Source organism: Anomaloglossus baeobatrachus, chromosome 1 (assembly GCF_048569485.1).
Source record: "Anomaloglossus baeobatrachus isolate aAnoBae1 chromosome 1, aAnoBae1.hap1, whole genome shotgun sequence".
NCBI lineage: Eukaryota > Metazoa > Chordata > Amphibia > Anura > Aromobatidae > Anomaloglossus > Anomaloglossus baeobatrachus.
Genome location: NC_134353.1, coordinates 151289289 through 151308893, shown reverse-complemented (window position 1 = coordinate 151308893; position 19605 = coordinate 151289289). Strand labels below are relative to the sequence as shown.

Here is a 19605-nt window from a genome sequence, read left to right as displayed (position 1 = left end):
GTCAAAAACCAAGGGAAGGAAAACGTGCAGAATAAACTGCAGGTACACCGACGCAACGTGCGCACATAGCCTTAAGGTATTTTTGTCATTCTACATATACTCCTGCAGAACACCATATATGAATTCCTAAAAATACAGCACCACATGGAACTACAAAGGTACAGTTTGCACTTCTGCACCATCTGGTAATGTGCACAAAGTCTAAGAATTATGCACAGTTTTTCTAGTATTATTATTTGTAAGCAATAGAGACACCAATATTTCTGAGTGATCAGATAGACATGCAGATGAAAAAAATTGTGAATGAACCTTACTAGTGATGGAAATGTTCTACACACATAGCTCCCAATTCATCAGAGCAATTTTGACAGAATTCTGGCGTAAGTTGCTTTGCATAGTTACAATATTTTTACCGCAACTTGTAGTTGGGCAAAAATTGGCGACTTTTTGCGTTTTACACTCCTTTCTCCCAGCTCTGCCAAAATTGGTGGAGCTGTTGTGTGACACCACACCCAGTTTAATTTATGAAGAGCTGTGGTGTTCCCTATGCCAGAAAGCTTACTCCTGTCAGGGCCTGGGATAAGACGGGTGGACAGAGACACACGCTACTCCTGATTCATTAAGAGGCATGTGCGAGCTAATGAGTGTCTGACTGCAGCACGTCTCCTAATCAAAATCAGCAAGAAAATTGCGGGTCTTTATGAATCGGGGCCTGAATGTACAAATAATAAGGACACTTTCTGACATTTAAATTGCCATTAGACAGCTTAGTTAAAGTGTTGCACAAGTTGTTAGCACTTTCCTCTTAATTTTTTTTAATTTTTTTTCTAACCTTACTGTGCATGGAAAGATTTGTTTTCAATTCAACCATTGTGTGGATCATTTTTAACATGTAGATGCTAGTTATTAAAGACCATAAACTACATGATATTTGTAACCATAGTAAAAATAGGAACGATCCTCATGTAAATATAATACTATGACCATAAATTTTAATCAGTAAAATCCTAGATTTTTTTTTATCCATTTTCTGTACTTGGCTTCTAAATATGGGAACACGTTTTATGCACACAATATTTTTGCAGTGCCGCCATTAAAGGGTATTCCCATCTCCAAGATACCATCACAATATGTAGTAAGTGTAATAATAATAATAATCATAGCAAATACCTCCAATTAGAAATGTAAAATAGTTCTCCTGATATAGCAATGTCTCTTAGGCTACTTTCACACATCCGGTTTGAGCACTACGACTCAATCCGGCTGTGAAACCTATGCAACGGATGCGGCGAAAACACTGCATCCTTTGCATAAGTTTTTACATGCGGCCCGTCCGTTTTTTTCCGGTTGCGGCACGCTACTGAGCATGCGCAGTGGAAGAAACCGCATGCGTCGGCAGGATGCGTTTTTTTCCGCATCGCGCCGCATCCGGCGTCCATAGGCATGCATTGAAAAATGCACCGCAGCGGCCGGATTCGGCGCGGTGCGTTTTTTTTGCTGGAGCAAAAAACGTGCCAGGGAACGTTCCATCCGGCCGCGGCATCGGCTAAATCTGCCGCAGGCGGCAAAAACCGGACCGAACGCAAGCCCATGTGGCACAATACGGCACTAATGTAAGTCTATGCAAAAAAAACCCGCAACCGGCGGAAAAAAAAACAGTTGTGGTTTTTCTGCAGAGCGCCGTATTATACCGCAGAGCAAAAACCGGATGTGTGAAAGTAGCCTTACCTAATGTGCAGGGCATTGCAGCTTAGGTGTCCATGGTTACCTCCACTCAAATAGTGACAGTTAATTAATCAGTTAGTTGCTTGTGGTCGTAACCATGGATACCTAAGCTGCAATGGGGGGTGCATTATAATAAATGGAGGATTATAGGGAGTGTATTATAATATATCGAAGACTATGGGTAGTGTATTATATGATATGAAGGGGTATGGGGATGCATTATAATCTATGGATAACTATGGGATTAATTATAATATATGGATAACTATGGGGGGTGCATTTTAATATATGGACAACTATGGGGGGTGCATTATAATATATAGAGGACTATGGGGAGTGTATTATAATATGTGGAAGACTATGAGATGCAGTATATGATATAAAGAACTGTGGGGCTGCATTATAATATATGGATGACTATGGGGGTGCATTATAATATATGGATAACTATGGGGGGTGCATTTTAATGTATGGATAATTATGGGGGGTGCATTATAATATATGGACAACTATGGGGGTTGCGTTATAATATATGGAGGACTATGAGATGCATTATATGATATAAAGAACTGTGGAAATGCATTATAATATATGGATGACTATGGGGTGCATGATAATATATGGATAACTATGGGGGGGTGCATTATAATATATGGACAACTATGGGGGTTGCATTATAATATATGGAGGACTATGAGATGCATTATATGATATAAAGAACTGTGGGGATGCATTATAATATATGGATGACTATGGGGGATGCATTATAATATATGGATGACTATGGGGGATGCATTATAATAAATGGATGACTATGGGGGATGCATTATATTATATGGATGACTATGGGGGTGCATTATAATATATGGAGGGCTATGAGATGCATTATAATATCGGATATTATATTGGGATATCTGAGTATGGGAAAGCTGGGTGCTGAGGGAAAGAACCAAGTGTCAGCATAATTATCCTGCACCCCGAGGGGGGCGGGGATGGAGGTGGGGGGGCCCAGGTCTGAATTTTGCATCGGGGCCCATCAAACTCTAGTTACGCCATTTAGTGTAATTCTAAAAGACACGCCATTAAATGATTTTTTATATTGATAGTACCATTTTTCTATATCCAGTGAAATTAACGATCACCAGAAATAGCACTGAAAAACACATTTCTCTTTCTGTCTTCCTCCCCAGTATTGTTGGCTCAGGGTAGTAGTCATATGCAGTAACCTAATCCACTTTTTAGTTTTCTATTTAAATGTAACAATTAATTCAGGATCCTGCTATGAAGGAGCAATGTAAACCTTATGTAGACACTGCCTTAGAGACTTATAATGACCCGTGTAACCCTTTCCTTATGCTTTATGCAAATCAGAGAGCACAGACCCTGTAGAGTCGCTGTAGGCCCTCAGTGTGCTTCTGTATGATGCCGCAATAGGACAACATATCAGTCGTATTACCATACATCTGTAATTGTTTTCATTGTTGTTAAAATGCTCAGAAAAGTACAAGTTACCATATTGTATGTTTTTTTTCTAAATGGACAAAATGATATCAATCTGCATTTGTTGTAGTTGTTTTATGTTTTATTTTTTTCGGATCTGATTCTATTTTCAGGATCCAAAAAGTCTTGTAATCTTGTGAAAAACTCATATAATGATTAAACTAAAATAACTGATACAAATGCTAGATTCAGTGTGGCCAGTGACTTTACTTTGTATGTGCCCTTGTGTGTAAAGCCCCTTTCACACATCAGTTTTTTGCCATCTGTCACAATCCGTTTTCTCGACGGATCCGTTGCACATTTTGGCTAAACTGATGCGACGGATCCGTTTTTCGATGGATCCAACTAGCTGGGGGCTAAATAATAAATTGGAGCATGCTCAGTTAAAAAAAAAATGGAATCCGTTGCCGTATACCATCATTTGACAGATGACAACGGATCCTGTGCCCATAGGCTTCCATTCTACCAAACGACAGACAGCGACAGATCTGTCACTGTCCGTTTTTTCGATGTACACAAAAAACGCTACTTTGGCCGTCGTCTCCGATTTTTCGACGGATCCATCGAACAACAGATGAAATGTGAGGCCATCCGTCACTAATACAAGTCATGGAGAAAAACCGGATCCAGCGGCATCAGTCCGTTTTTTGTGACTCATGGCAAAAAACTGATGTGTGAAAGGGGCCTAATACTTATATATATATTTTTGGCTTGCAGTATTTGAATTTACTTGTTTGCAAGCATTCAATTAAAACATGTTTAAATGGGTTGCTGATTGGACGCGGGGTTCACGTGATGTCACACCCCCACTTGAGCCCCAGCAACGCTTGAACAACGCCGGAGCGGGAGGTGAGTATATTCTTTATAATTTTATTGGGGCTAAACATGTGGAATCAAAAGGGGTTGTCCTAGTTTTGAACAACCCCTTTAAGTTTTGCATATACTATAAAGGTATCTTTTTCAACATTTTTTCTAGCTACTTATGCTTATTATGTGTCATTTTTACAGTATATCTTATCTTCATTTCTATATAATAAATTATATTTCTGAATGTAAATCCTGTGTTTCACCTCTATATTTGCCAAATTAATCTTGAAGCTTACACAAATATATTACTAGTAATTTAATACTATTTAGTAGCATGCATACAACACAAAGAATTCAAATGATCATAACCTGGTCCTGCCTGGAAGTATGAAAGGCTTAGGCCTGATATTATGCTTGTGCTCAAAGTATCCCAAATCCTGCAGGATAAAAAATGGTTTGTAAATGTAAACCATAAAGGATATATTATTTCAAATCAGGAATGATCAATGCATATTTTTTCAGAGATTAATCAAGGGTAAAAATTAGATATCCGCACTTCAATTGTAAAGACTACCAATAATTTCCCATGAGAAAAGTTACATACAAATAACTTAGTGCTTTGGTAATTAAGTATCCTGGAAAGCAACTGCATTTATCTTTTTGTACAGATGATTTTTGAAGGATAGAACTACTCCATCTTTACAATTAACATAACCTTGAGACAAAAAGGATCTATTGGTTTTCCTTTAAAGGTAAGCTATCATTAGAATAACCCATTGTTTAATCTAGGTCTTTGTTCTTTTGTTTTACATGTATACATGCAATTTAAAAAATCACAGTACACAGTGTATATATATATAATATATATTCTTACAATTTTTGCTCTGGATACTGGGGCATCTTTAGAATTAGAATTTCTGTCTTTCAGTAAAGGTACCGTCACACAAAGCAACGTCGCTAGCAACATCGCTGCTGAGGCACGACTTTTGTGATGTAGCAGCGATGTTGCTAGTGATGTCGCTGTGTGTGACATCCAGCAACAACCTGGCCCCTGCTGTGAGGTCGTTGGTTGTTGCTGAATGTCCTGGACCATTTTTTAGTTGTTGCTCTCCCGCTGTGAAGCGCACATCGCTGTGTGTGACAGCGACAGAGCAACAACTAAATGTGCAGTGAGTAGGGAGCCGGCTTCTGCGGACGCTGGTAACCACAGTAAACATCGGGTAACCAAGAAGCCCTTTCCTTGGTTACCCGATATTTACCTTCGTTACCAGCGTCCGCCGCTCTCATCTGTCAGTGCAGGCTCCCTGCTCCCTGCACACGTAGCTGGAGTACACATCGCGTAATTAACCCGATGTGTACTGTGGCTAGGAGTGCAGGGAACAGGGAGCCGGCACTGGTAGTGTGAGAGCGGCGGACGCTGGTAACGAAGGTAAATATCGGGTAACTAAGGGAAGGGCTTCTTGGTTACCCGATGTTTACCGTGGTTACCAGCGTCCGCAGAAGCCGGCTCCCTACTGCCTGCACACGTAGCAGAGTACACATCGGGTAATTAACCCGATGTATACTCTGGCTAGGAGTGCAGGGAGCCAGCGCTAAGCGGTGTGCGCTGGTAACCAAGGTAAATATCGGGTTGGTTACCCGATATTTACTTTAGTTACCAAGCGCAGCATGCTTCCATGTGTAGCGACGCTCCAGCGATCCCTGCCAGGTCAGGTTGCTGGTGGGATCACTGGAGCGTCGCTTAGTGTGACATCTCACCAGCGACCTCCTAGCAAATTACCAGCGATCCCTATCAGGTTGTATCGTTGTTGGGATCGCTGGTAAGTTGTTTAGTGTGACTGGGCCTTAATAGTTTTTAGCAAGGCTTCATATCATCATGGACAGGATTATAATGACAGATAATACACAACAGATAACACAAGATCCACAATAACCCTGATCCTGCTTCCCCTCTTTTCACAATGGCCTTTGCACTCTCTCATTAGACACTTCAATACAAAATATAGGGTCGATTTCTCACTATTGTAGCTATGTACATACGTATGTTGTTTCCTGAAACACAAAAGAGTCTATAAAAAAAGCCTCAGTGACCAAAGTTAAAAAAGCACATTTTCTTTTACTTTTATAGATATTGTGATTTTTTAATATAGAAATTACAAATATATTTAACTGAATAATAAATTTAACAGAAAAATCAATAGGTAATTTTCTGATGGTATCTTCCCTTTAAAGAACCCATAAGCCAAAACTAACATAATATGATAAGGCTCATTTAGACTGGCCGATCTGTCAGATTTTAACTCTAACAATCCATCATTCACAATAATTATGTAATGTGACTGGGTGGAACAATGTGTCCAAAAACGCTCAGCGTGCATGAAATCATTCATTTGAGCGAAAAAAACTCTTGTTCAACTTTCACAAATTGTATAATGTAAGTGAAGATTTTTCGCTCAATTAACAATTTGACTGGCAAAAAGAAGTGGAAAGTCGAATGCTAAATAAGATTACCGTACCTGTCTAGACCAAAGCGAATATTGCGCACAGTGTTCAAACACTTGTCTGACATTGTTTCCCAGTTGTGAGTTACCATTGCAATGATCATCAGTTAAATGATAAGAATTTCAACCTTCTCCAGTTATATTTGCATCACACATCTAATTGACATTTAAGATACATAAAAGTAGGAGTTTAGGATTGATCAAATCATTGGTCACAATGGTTAGATTTTATTTTTTTTTTTACTAAGCACAACATTGTCTTTGCATGCATACTCACATTTGATCTGCATTCGGAATAAGACCTCTCATTTGTCCATGGAAGGCATCTTTAATGTTGCCAGATGAATATAGTCCAATTGGGGTATTATAGGAAGAACTCACTACCTGCTTTTTGTCACCAATATGTGCACCAGCTAAAAATGGTTGTGCTTTTCTGTTATGAGCTGTACCAATAGGCTTGAACTCCTGCGTACATTTGGATAAAACACACCAAACGACAATTCATGCGGATTAAACACACAAGCAAATGACCAACAGTTATATTTCACACATAAACATAGCATGCTCATATTAGTTCTGAATAATTATCTACTTTGTGAACGATGAACCCCCAAGTAGCTTGTAGATAGCTTAGATAGTGGAGAGTAAATAAAATTATGTTTAACTTTAAAGTTCTCTATATGGGAATCTGGCAGCATCAACTCCCATAAGCTGTGTATATGGGCTTGCAGATCATAAAAAGTCAAATAAAATGATACTTTGATATCTGCGATCTAATGTCTTGTTGCGGAGGAATTCACATTTTACTTATAACAAATGAGCTGTTAAGATCTATGGACTGAACACTGATCTCCCTGATAATCTTTATCCAGAGTTTATTGTAAATGAAAGGGGGCGTTAACAGTGTGAGACATGTAATGACTGATAGTCTGCTCTCATAATCACATACAGCTCTGCGGTGATATCAGAACTAACACAGTACAGCAGAACTAACACTGCACAGTAAAGTTGAAGTTTGTCTCATTAGAAAAACAGTTGTCCTCTCACAGTGCTTCAGCTTCAATCTCATAGGCAACCAGTGTGGGGAAAGTGCAGTACAGCAGAGCTGACAGCAGTGTGAGAGGACAACTGCTAATGTGTTTATAATGAGGCAAGGCTCAACTATGTTAGGTATAATCAGGCACAGCTGTTCAGCAGAGCTGACAGCACTATGAGAGGACACGTGCTGCTGCAAATATTTGTAGTAAGACAAAGTTCACTTCGGCTGTACTATAGTAGCTCAGCTGTACTGTTGTTTCTGATCTCATGCAGAGTTATGTGTGATTATATAGGCAAAGTGTCAGTCGTTACATGACTCACACTAGTAACACCCCCTTTTATTTCAAGTAAACTCTGGAGGCAGATTCTCAGGTAGATCTATGTCCGGCCCATAGATCTCTGGGATAACACAACAGATTACAGATATAACGGTATCATTTAATGCAACTTTGAAGGACCTAAATAAAGATGGCTTGAAGGGTCCTACTGATACATTGCCTTTAAAAGAATTTTAACACTTTCTTCTAATATAAATGTAGACACAAACTACAAATATATTAGCAATCACTAGATATTTTCGGATCACATTGCATAGAAAATGTAAAATAATGTCCAAAGAATGTTCACAACTAAATCCAACAGGTTAAAAGCTTCATCAAACCACCAAGGAGGCCAAAGTTTCATAAAGTTATCAACCCCTGTCTTAGCTCTGATCCAAATATAACAAAACATATGCAAATCACAAAACCTTATTAGTTTGTAGAAAGGACATTGGGGGACATTTGTCATTGTGTTTGCACTCTAAATTTTCATATTAAAAAGGCTTATGTGAAATTTATAAATGTTTCATGCCATTTAATATATCATATTTTAGTTGTTATGTCAAAACTTAAAAATGACAAGAAAAGGGAGTATAACCTTTTGGCATGAAGTACCATATTTGTCAATGTATTTCAACATCAAATTGGCACAAATATAGAAAAATTCTACATTATTGTGTGACATTTAACACATTGGTCACTGATCTTTTCAAACATTGGGAAGTTTATCAATATTTAAAAATTTGCACAAAAAGAAAAGCTGTGATGTCAGAAATTTTAAACATTTGGTTTCCTGATCATATCTAACATTTAAGGTCACTTTACACGCTAAATCGATCTCGTTGGGGTCACGAAATTTGTGACGCACATCCGGCCGCGTTAGCGATGTCGTTGTATGTAACACCTATTAGCGATTTTGAATCGTTGCAAAAATGTTCAAAATCGCTAATCGATGACATGCCCTCCTATTCCCAATTATCGTTGCTGCTGCAGTATCGATGTTGTTCCTCGTTTCTGCGGCAGCACATATCGCTACGTGTGACACCACAGGAACGAAGAACCTCACCTTACCTGCCTCCCGCCAGCAATGAGGAAGGAAGGAGGTGGGCGGGATGTTACATCCCGCTCATCTCCGCCCCTCCGCTTTGATTGGGTGGGCGCTTAGTGATGTCGCTGTGACGTCGCGGTGAGGCAGAACGCACCTCCCCCTTGAGGGAGAGATTGTTCAGCGGTCACAGCAACGTCGCAGAGCAGGTATATGCGTGTGATGCTGCCGTAGCGATAATGTTCGCTACGGCAGCGATCACCACATATCGTTACAACGACGGGGGCGGGTGCTATTGCGCTTGACATCGCTAGCAATTGCTAGCGATGTTGCAGTATGTAAAGCCCGCCTTAGGAAACATACTAACATGCTTAAAAAATGTGGACTAGCGTAACTAACACCAACACAACATCTGGCTGTCCCTGTATTAAGTCCCCATTGTTACTTTTTTTTTTTTTTACCTTTTTAGCTCCCCTTCAGCCCCCTACAGCATTTCTTGTGATTTGTTATTGTTACATCCTCAACTTCCTGACGGCTCTCTTCTTTGTGCTTTTAGACTATATTTCCCAAGAGGCATAGCTGTATCTGCCACACAGATTACAGATCACTCCCTCTCTCTGTGCCCGCTCATATCCCTACAAAACTCCATCCTGAGACTCCTATAAAGTCTCAAGATAGACAAATAATTTCTCACACAGTATTTCCTTCATAACATGCCCCTACTTTGCATTTTATGTGCTATCACTAGATTATCCTGCGTTCAGTAATATTCCATATTCCACGATTGGCAGGCTCAGTGTAGTGCAGGGGAGCAATAAGTTATATAATTAAGTTTCTAATGTAATCTAGCACTTTGGAAGGCCAGGCATCAAGCTGAAAAGGTTACTTGTTTTGTGCAGAGCTTATAATGTGCACTCACTGTTTTACCTCCCTGTGAACCATCCAACCATGTACAGGCATAAATTAGGAATATATGCTCTATGGTCTAATCATGAGGAGGGCAGAGCAGCACCTGAAAGCTATAGCTGTGCCACCTGAAAGCTGTAGCTGTGGCACCTGAAAGCTGTAGGTGTGCAGCTGAAAGCTATAGTTGTGCAGCTGAAAGCTATAGTTGTGGCACCTGAAAGCTGTAGCTGTGGCACCTGAAAGCTATAGCTGTGGCACCTTATCACAGATACGTGTATGAGGGAGAAACAGTGAGAATTATTGATAGAATGATTGATAGAAACAAATACTAAGTTCCAAATGATAATATAAACCAATCTTTCATTATGTAATTATATAATTATAGAAAACTTGACTTTTATTAGATATAATAAAACTAGCCTTTATTGTGCTTCATGGTAGTTAAAATAACACACTTCCCAACAATACTTGAGAATTAATCTCTATGTTAATGCTTATACAAGCTAAATATGCCCAACATAATCTCTCAGACAAAACCAAATAGTACCGTATTTTTCGTTTGATAAGACGGACCGGATTATAAGACGCACCCCAAATTTAGTGAAAAAAAAAAGGTGGTGTCTTACCGGAGCAGCGGTGGTGCAGCGGGGGTCCCAGGAGGCAGGGGCAGTGGTAGAGCAGGGCGATGATGCGGCGGATGTTTCAGATGCTTACGGCTCTGTGAGACAGAGAGAACATCCAGGAACTATCGGTGGTGTAGGCTTCAAAGAAATGGCACCCAGAGTCGGCGCGTGCGCAGATTGAGCTCTCGGCTCATTGACAATTCGAGATCTCATCTACGCATGTGACAGCATCGGGTGCCATTTTCCTTAAGTCCGCTGCTGGCACATCAAAGGGCCGGAGGTGACGCGATGAGAGCTTGAGTTGAGAGCTCTATCTGCTCATGCGCCGACTCCGGGCGCCATTGTTTGAAGCCTGCACTGCCAACATCTTCAGGATGGCCCTTGCTTCACCACAACTCACAGTGCACCGCCCGCAGCAGAGCAGTGCCCACTTGCAGCACAGAGCAGAGCACCATCCATATCGCTTCGCCCGAATGCAGCACAGAGCAGCGCACCACCCACATGCAGTGAACTGCCCGCCCGCAGCACAGAGCAGTGCACCACCCGCCTGCAGCGCACCGCCCACAGCACAGAGCAGCTCATTGCCCGCAGCATTTCCCCTGCTTCTTGCAACCCTTCACCACCGCCCGGTAAGCTACATTTGCATAAGACGCACCCCTCATTTTCCACCCAAATTTTTGGGAGGAAAAATGCGTTTTATAATCTGAAAAATACGGTTTATATATAGATGAATTAATCAGCCATCATTTGTCTCATTTGCTACCCGTGGCTGTTAACCTGTTAAATGGCGCTATCAATCTCTGACAGCTGCAGTTAATGCTCACCAGCAGGGGATCGTGCTGTTCTAACCGATCATTTGAGCACCATGATGTCATGAGCTAGGGGTCAGCTGAAGACCCCTGTCTGTCATCACGGCACTCCTGCAAAAACCAGGAATGTCGGGACACAAGCAAAACTTTTTTTTTTTTTTTAAATTTCAGAATTTTTTTCACCACTTAAATAAAGCAAATCTGTACATGTTTGTTATCAGCGTAATCATACTGACCTAGAGAATCATTTTGCCAGGTCAGTTTTAAGCGGTGCGCTCACACTGCGTTTTTTATGCATTTTTTTAATGTCATTTTTTGTGCAGTTTGTGACAAAAAACACATTTCTATCCATATGACAGCAAAGTTAATGTGACTGCGGTAGTGCTGTGCGCACGTTGCTTATTTTTTCTCTTGCAGGTTTAGGTGCAGAAAGAAATCTTCAGGATGTCAATTGTTGGTGCCTTTTTTGCTGTGTTTTGTAACCCTTCCAGCCATTGATTTTACTAAAAAAATCGTATGGCACAAAAATGCACCAAAAATATACACCAAAAAGGATGCATTTTTTGGTGCGTTTTTCTGCCACAAGGTGTAGATTTTGATACAGAAAATTTCAGAAAAGTGTGCGCACATACCCTTAAAGTAAACAAAAAGTTAATAAATAAAAAAATCAGCTGCATAATTACATATTTTTTTTGTCCTTCAAAAGTACAACTCATCCCGCAAAAAACAAGCCCTCACACGGCTATATAGATGGAAAAATAAAAAAGATATGGCTCCTGGAATAAGGGGAGGAACAAATAAAAGCGCAAAAATAAAGAATCCCCAATCCTTAAAGGGTTACAAAACAGTTTTATTTTATCTAACAAAAGTCAAGTTTTATATGATTTTATCACTAGGTGGTGAAAGATTGGTATATTTCTTCCAAGAGGTAAGTGGGCCACATCCACCTTCCACAAATGAGGAATTTGTCCTTATGATGAGCTATTGGCTGCAGGGGCCATATATTGTTCTCTTCTGCCTTTTTTCCACCCCTACAGTTACGTGTGTCAGTTTGTGGGTGTTGAATATGAAATATTTTTATATTTAATGCTGCCATCTGTAGAGACAATACTGTTTTGTTTCCCTTCAATGCAGCTACTGTAGACTTCTTTTATCTTCTCTGATGCTTTACCGCACAAGTTGTACATTGTTTATAATATGTCTATAATATGAAGGTTTACAGGTTATGGGTATCATGGAGTTCAGGGAAACGACATATAAGGACTTTTTATGTGTAAAGGAATATACTGTGGGTGGAATACCTGGGGGTATTTTTTGAGCTTTGTATGGTGTAATTATTTTGGATTTATATGGTGGTAATAATTGAGTACTGTATAAAAGTATTTTAAAACCAATTCCAGCTGGGTTTTTTTTCCGTTTGTTATTGCACTGCTGGAGTGGTGCTTAAAATGTAAGTCCCTTGCGCCCTGTCTTATATTCATGTTCCATCGGCATCATCTTCTGTTGCTACCGCTCCCATCGGTCTCCCGTGATTTGTGACTTGCTGGCAGATCCGGTGTTTCATGGAGTGTGCTGGAGGCCACAACTCAATACAAGTCTACAAGAGCCTTGTTTTGGCTCTCATACTCTTGCATTGGGAGTTTGTGACTTAACTTCTGACTTTTGTCCAGCCAGAAGTTACAGTCAGAAGATGATTCTGTGGGATTGGAGCGACATCAGTAAAAGGTGAAGCCGTTGGAAGGTGAGTATATGACATGGGGCCAGGAGTTTAGATTTAAAAATCCAATCCAGTGCTGAAAAAGTTAGTGATACTACTTTGGTGCTAGTACTAACTAAAGTGAACCTATCAGGTCCCTTATGCACCCAGACCTACGAGCAGTTCTGGGTGCATATTTCTAATCCCTGCCTAACTCCATGGATCTAGTAGCATACATAAAGAGATCTTTAGAAAAAGTATTTCTAAATATTCTTTATAACATGCTAATGAGTGCAGGGACTAGTCCCAAGGGAGTTACAGTGCTGGCCAAAAGTATTGGCACCCCTGCAATTCTGTCAGATAATACTCAGTTTCTTCTTGAAAATGTTTGCAATCACAAATTCTTTGGTATTATTATCTTCATTTAATTTATCATCAATGAAAAAAAATAAATAAATTTGTCATAAAGTCAAATTGGATATAATTCCACACCAAACATAAAAAAAGGGGTGGACAAAAGTATTGGCACTGTTTGAAAAATCATATGAAGCTTCTCTAATTTGTGTAATTAACAGCACCTGTAACTTACCTGTGGCACCTAACAGGTGTTGGCAATAACTAAATCACACTTACAGCCAGTTGACATGGATTAAAGTTGACTCAACCTCTGTCCTGTGTCCTTGTGTGTACCACATTGAGCATGGAGAAAAGAAAGAAGACCAAAGAACTGTCTGAGGACTTGAGAATCCAACTTGTGAAGAAGCATGAGCAATCTCAAGGCTACAAGTCCATCTCCAAAGACCTGAAAGTTCCTGTGTCTACGGTGCGTGGTGTCATCAACAAGTTTAAAGCCCATGGCACTGTGGCTAACCTCCCTAGATGTGGAAGGAAAAGAAAAATTGCCGAGAGATTTCAACGCAAGATTGTGCGGATGGTGGATAAAGAACCTCGACTAACATCCAAACAAGTTCAAGCTGCCCTGCAGTCCGAGGGTACAACAGTGTCAACCTGTACTATCCGTCGGCGTCTGAATGAAAAGGGACTGTAAGGTAGGATACCCAGGAAGACCCCACTTCTTACCCCGAGACATAAAAAAGCCAGGCTGGAGTTTGCCAAAACTTACCTGAGAAAGCCTAAAATGTTTTTGAAGAATGTTCTCTGCTCAGATGAGACAAAAGTAGAGCTTTTTGGGGAAAGCCATCAACATAGAGTTTACATGGAAAAAAAAAGGCATTCAAAGAAAAGAGCACGGTCCCTACAGTCAAACATGGCAGAGGTTCCCTGATGTTTTGGGGTTGCTTTGCTGCCTCTGGCACTGGACTGCTTGACCATGTACATGGCATTATGAAGTCTGAAGACTACCAACAAATTTTGCAGCATAATGTAGGGCCCAGTGTGAGAAAGCTGGGTCTCCCTCAGAGGTCATGGGTCTTCCAGCAGGACAATGACCCAAAACACACTTCAAAAAGCACTAGAAAATGGTTTGATAGAAAGCACTGGAGACTACTAAAGTGGCCAGCAATGAATCCAGACCTGAATCCCATAGAACACCTGTGGAGAGATCTCAAAATGCAGTTTGGAGAAGGCGCCCTTCAAATCTCAGGGACCTGGAGCAGTTTGACAAAGAAGAATGATCTAAAATTCCAGGAGAGCATTGTAAGAAACTCATTGATGGTTACCGGAAGCGGTCGTTCGCAGTTATTTTGGCTAAAGGTTGTGCAACCAAGTATTAGGCTAAGGGTGCCAATACTTTTGTCTGGCCCATTTTTGGAGTTTTGTGTGAAATGATCAATGATTTGATTTTTGTTTCATTCTCTTTTGTGTTTTTTCATTGCAAGCAAAATAAATGAAGATAATAATACCAAAGAATTTGTGATTGCAATCATTTTCAAGAAGAAACTGAGTATTATCTGACAGAATTGCAGGGGTGCTTTTGGCCAGCACTGTATATCCCCCAACTAGTCCGCCCTCTTACCATGTTAGTACGCCCACAAGGGCATGCTAAATTGCTATTCAATGCCAGCGTCATCAGCAGTGACACGCGTAACTGTGTCTGCTGTCACCACTGATCAGAAGTCTGGGCACTTCTGGTCATGACAGCGGACACAGGTATGCGTGTCACTGCTCTGTAGGAAAATTAAAAAATATTTGGGTATAACAAAGTCAGACACTATGACCATTCATGTGTAACATCAATATTTCAATAGAAAGCAGTACAATAAGTTTTTCTTACCTGTGATTCAGCTTCAAGGTTTATTTTATATGGATCTTCACAAGTGAGCGGAGACCACATCCTCGTTTCAGCTCTAAAGATACATGTACCCTTTTAAGGATTCATAAACTTTTAACAGATCAACTCCATATTGCTTGTTTCAGTGTGAGAAACATCTGAAGCTTTTTCTAGGGATAAATAGTGATGAGTGAGCATGCTCGGCACAGCTTGATACTCAATCGAGCATCAGGGTGCTTAAGACGCACGTACTCGATCAAGTATCTTGTGAGTGTTCGACATGCTCGACTCCTCGCCCGGAGAGAGAGATGTTGTTAGGCTCTTCTAGAAAAATGCTTGCATTTCCCATTGACTTACATTATGTTCGTTACTTGAGTCGAGTCCGACCTGCTCGATTCCAGTACCGAGCATTTGAGTGCTCGCTCATCACTAGTGATACTGTGTAAACTAGATACAATAGTAGTCTGTAACTTCATCCAGACATGTAAGGATGAATATTAAAATAAATTGCAATTTCAACCAAATATAAATATATTGCAGATTGTGAATGGTTGTGTAAGAATGATAACCCTATTGCAGTTTTGTTGCAAAATTGCACCTACAAAATGTCTCTCCTTAATGATTGTAAGAGAATAGATTCCATTTTGCTCTTATAGTCCATCTTGTCCTATAGCTAATGATGTCATAGGGCTCAGCTAACACTGATGGGAGGGGAAGTTTCACATTTCCGTTCACGCCCCTATTGTTCTTATTGGTGCATAGTTCAGATGGACAAGGCCTTTGCCTGTGAGCTTATATAACTGGTTGCATACACTAAGGCTACTTTCACATTTGCGTTGGACGCTTCCGTTGCTATCCGCAGCCTTGAGGAATTACGTTAACCATTGAAGGAAACCGTTATATTCCTCATAGACTTCATAGTATCATAGTATCATAGTTTTAAGGTTGAAGGGAGACTCTAAGTCCATCTAGTTCAACCCGTAGCCTAACATGTTGATCCAGAGGAAGGCAAAAAACCCCAATGTGGCAAACAAGTTCCAATGGAGAAAAAATTTCCTTCCTGACTCCACATCCGGCAATCAGACTAGTTCCCTGGATCAATACCCTGTCATAAAATCTAATATACATAACTGGTTATATTAAATTTTTCAAGAAAGGCATCCAGGCTCTGCTTAAATGTTAGTAGTGAATCACTCATTACAACATCATGCGGCAGAGAGTTCCATAGTCTCACTGCTCGTACAGTAAAGAATCCTCGTCTGTGATTATGATTAAACCTTCTTTCCTCAAGACGTAGCGGATGCCCCCGTGTTCCAGTCGCAGGCCTAGGTGTAAATAGATCTTTGGAAAGGTCTCTGTACTGTCCCCTCATATATTTATACATTGTGATTAGATCTCCCCTAAGCCTTCGTTTTTCCAGACTAAATAAACCCAAGTTTAATAACCTGTCTTCGTATTGCAGCCCCCCCATTCCTCTAATAATCTTGGTCGCTCTTCTTTGCACCCTCTCCAGTTCAGCTATGTCCTTCTTATATATCGGTGACCAGAATTGTACACAGTATTCTACGTGCGGTCGCACTAGTGACTTGTACAGAGGTAGAACTATATTTTTTTTATGAACACTTATACCTCTTTTAATACATCCCATTATTTTATTAGCCCTGGCAGCAGCTGCCTGACACTGTCCACTAAAGTGAAGTTTACCATCCACCCATACACCCAAGTCTTTTTCTGTGTCTGTTTTACCCAGTGTTCTACAATTAAGTACATAATCATAAATGTTATTTCCTCTACCCAAGTGCATGACCTTACATTTATCTACATTAAACTTCAATTGCCACTTCTCAGCCCAATCCTCCAATTTACATAAATCTCCCTGTAATATAAAATTATCCTCCTCTGTATTGATTACCCTGCAGAGTTTAGTATCATCTGCAAATATTGAAATTCTACTCCGCATGCCCCCAACAAGGTCATTTATAAATATGTTGAAAAGAAGCGGGCCCAATACTGACCCCTGTGGTACCCCACTATGAACTGAGACCCAGTCCGAGTACGTACCATTAATAACCACCCTTTGTTTCCTATCACTGAGCCAGTTTTTAACCCAGTTACAAATATTTTCCCCTATCCCCATTATTCTCATTTTATGTACCAACCTTTTGTGTGGCACCGTATCAAAAGCTTTTGAAAAGTCCATATACACAACATCCACTGCATTTCCCTGGTCCAGGCTTGAACTTACCTCTTCATAGAAGCTGATCAAATTAGTTTGACAGGATCGATCCCTCATAAACCCATGTTGATACTCTGTCATAAGGTTATTTTTCTTGAGATACTCCAGTATAGCATCTCTCAAGAAACCCTCAAGGATTTTACCAACCGTAGAGGTTAAACTTACCGGCCTATAAATTCCCGGCTCAGTTTTTGTCCCCTTTTTGAATATTGGCACCACATTTGCTATGCGCCAGTCCTGCGGTACCGACCCTGTTATTAAGGAATCTGAGAAGATTAAAAATAATGGTCTATCTATCACGGATCTCAATTCCTGTAGTACTCTGGGGTGTATGCCATCCGGGCCCGGAGATTTGTCAACCTTAGTGATTTCGAGGCGGCGGCGTACTTCCTGCTGGGTTAAGCAGGTAATATTCAAGGGTGAATTTATGGCATCACTGGTCATGTCATCTGCCATGGCATTTTCTTGTATAAAAACCGTAGAAAAAAAGTCATTCAGCAGGTTGGCTTTACCCTCATCCCCTTCCACCATTTCACCAAGACTATTTTTAAAGGGGCCAACACTATCGCTTTTCAGTTTTTTACTGTTTATGTAGTTAAAGAATATTTTAGGATTATTTTTACTTTCTCTCGCAATGAGTCTCTCTGTCTCAAACTTAGCTAACTTAATTTGCTTTTTACATATTTTATTTAATTTTCTATAATTATATAATGCCTCATCACTACCTACCCTCTTTAATTCTTTTAAGGCTTTCTGTTTTTCTTTTATTGCTTCCCTTACAGCTCTATTTAGCCATAGGGGTTTCCTCCTATTTCTAGCATGTTTGTTCCCATAGGGTATATTTTCTGCACAAGCCCTATTCAGGATGCTCATAAAAGTCTCCCATTTGCTTTGTGTACTTTTATTACTTAGTACATCATCCCAGTTTATTGCACTAAGATCATCTCTCAACCGTTTAAAATTTGCTTTCCTGAAGTTTAGTGTCCTTGTAGCCCCTCTACTATACATCTTACTAAAGAATACATGAAAACTTATTATTTTGTGATCACTATTCCCCAAGTAACCCCCAACTTGTATATTTGATATGCGGTCTGGCCTATTGGTTAGTACAAGGTCTAGTAGTGCTCCCCCTCTTGTGGGGTCCTGTACCATTTGTGAAAGGTAATTATCTTTCATTGTTATCAAAAATCTATTTCCTTTGCTGGAACTGCAAGTTTCTGTTCCCCAATTTATATCAGGATAGTTAAAGTCCCCCATAATAATTACCTCTCCGAGACTCGCTGCTTTATCAATTTGCTTTATGAGGAGATTCTCTACCTCTTCCATAATATTCGGCGTCTTATAACACACCCCTATCAGTATTTTATTATTCATTCTCCCCCCCCTTATCTCCACCCATAGGGACTCTACATTCTCAGTACCCTCACATATGTTGTCACGCAGGATGGGTTTTAAGGATGATTTTACATATAGACACACCCTCCCCTCGCTTATTTGTACGGTCATTCCTGAATAGCCTATAACCCTGTAAATTAACAGCCCAGTCATAGCTCTCATCCAGCCATGTCTCTGATATCCCCACTATATCATAATTTTCTTCCAACAATATTAATTCTAATTCCTCCACCTTATTTGTGAGGCTTCGGGCATTAGTGTACATGCACGTTACGTATGACTCTGTACCTATATTCCTGCTTACTGTATTGACTGTCCTAACCCTTCCCCCCGTACCACCCCCAATTTCATTACTTGTGCCCTGGTCACTATCTGCACTACATTCCCCTTCTATAAAGTGAATACCCTCGCCCCCCATTCCTAGTTTAAACACTCCTCCAACCTTCTAGCCATTTTCTGCCCCAGCAGAGCTGCACCCTCCCCATTAAGATGCAGCCCATCCCTAGCATAGAATCTGTAGCCAACTGAAAAGTCGGCCCAATTCTCCAGGAACCCAAAACCCTCTTTCCTACACCAATTCTTGAGCCACCTGTTAACCTCCCTGATCTCTCTTTGCCTCTCTGGTGTGGCTCGTGGCACAGGTAGTATTTCCGAAAATACCACCTTTGAGGTCCATGCTTTAAGCTTACAACCTAATTCCCTGAAATCATCTTTAAGGACCTTCCACCTACCTCTAACTTTGTCATTTGTGCCAATATGTACAATGACCGCTGG

The 19605-nt window shown here is 40.4% G+C and overlaps 1 protein-coding gene across 2 annotated transcripts in view; it reads right to left on the bottom strand.

The window, feature by feature from the left end:
• Positions 1 to 19605, bottom strand: part of PDLIM3 (PDZ and LIM domain 3) — an 82685-nt gene that overhangs the window by 24682 nt on the left and 38398 nt on the right. The window contains exons 3-4 of one of the 2 annotated variants that reach the window (XM_075347129.1): positions 15204 to 15276; positions 6811 to 6998 (exon numbers count right to left, since the gene is read on the bottom strand). In XM_075347129.1, coding sequence (XP_075203244.1) covers positions 6811 to 6998; positions 15204 to 15276 — 261 coding nt within the window. Of the gene's footprint in view, positions 1 to 4401; positions 4470 to 6810; positions 6999 to 15203; positions 15277 to 19605 lie in introns of both variants that reach the window. The other variant, XM_075347128.1, reaches the window with a different exon arrangement.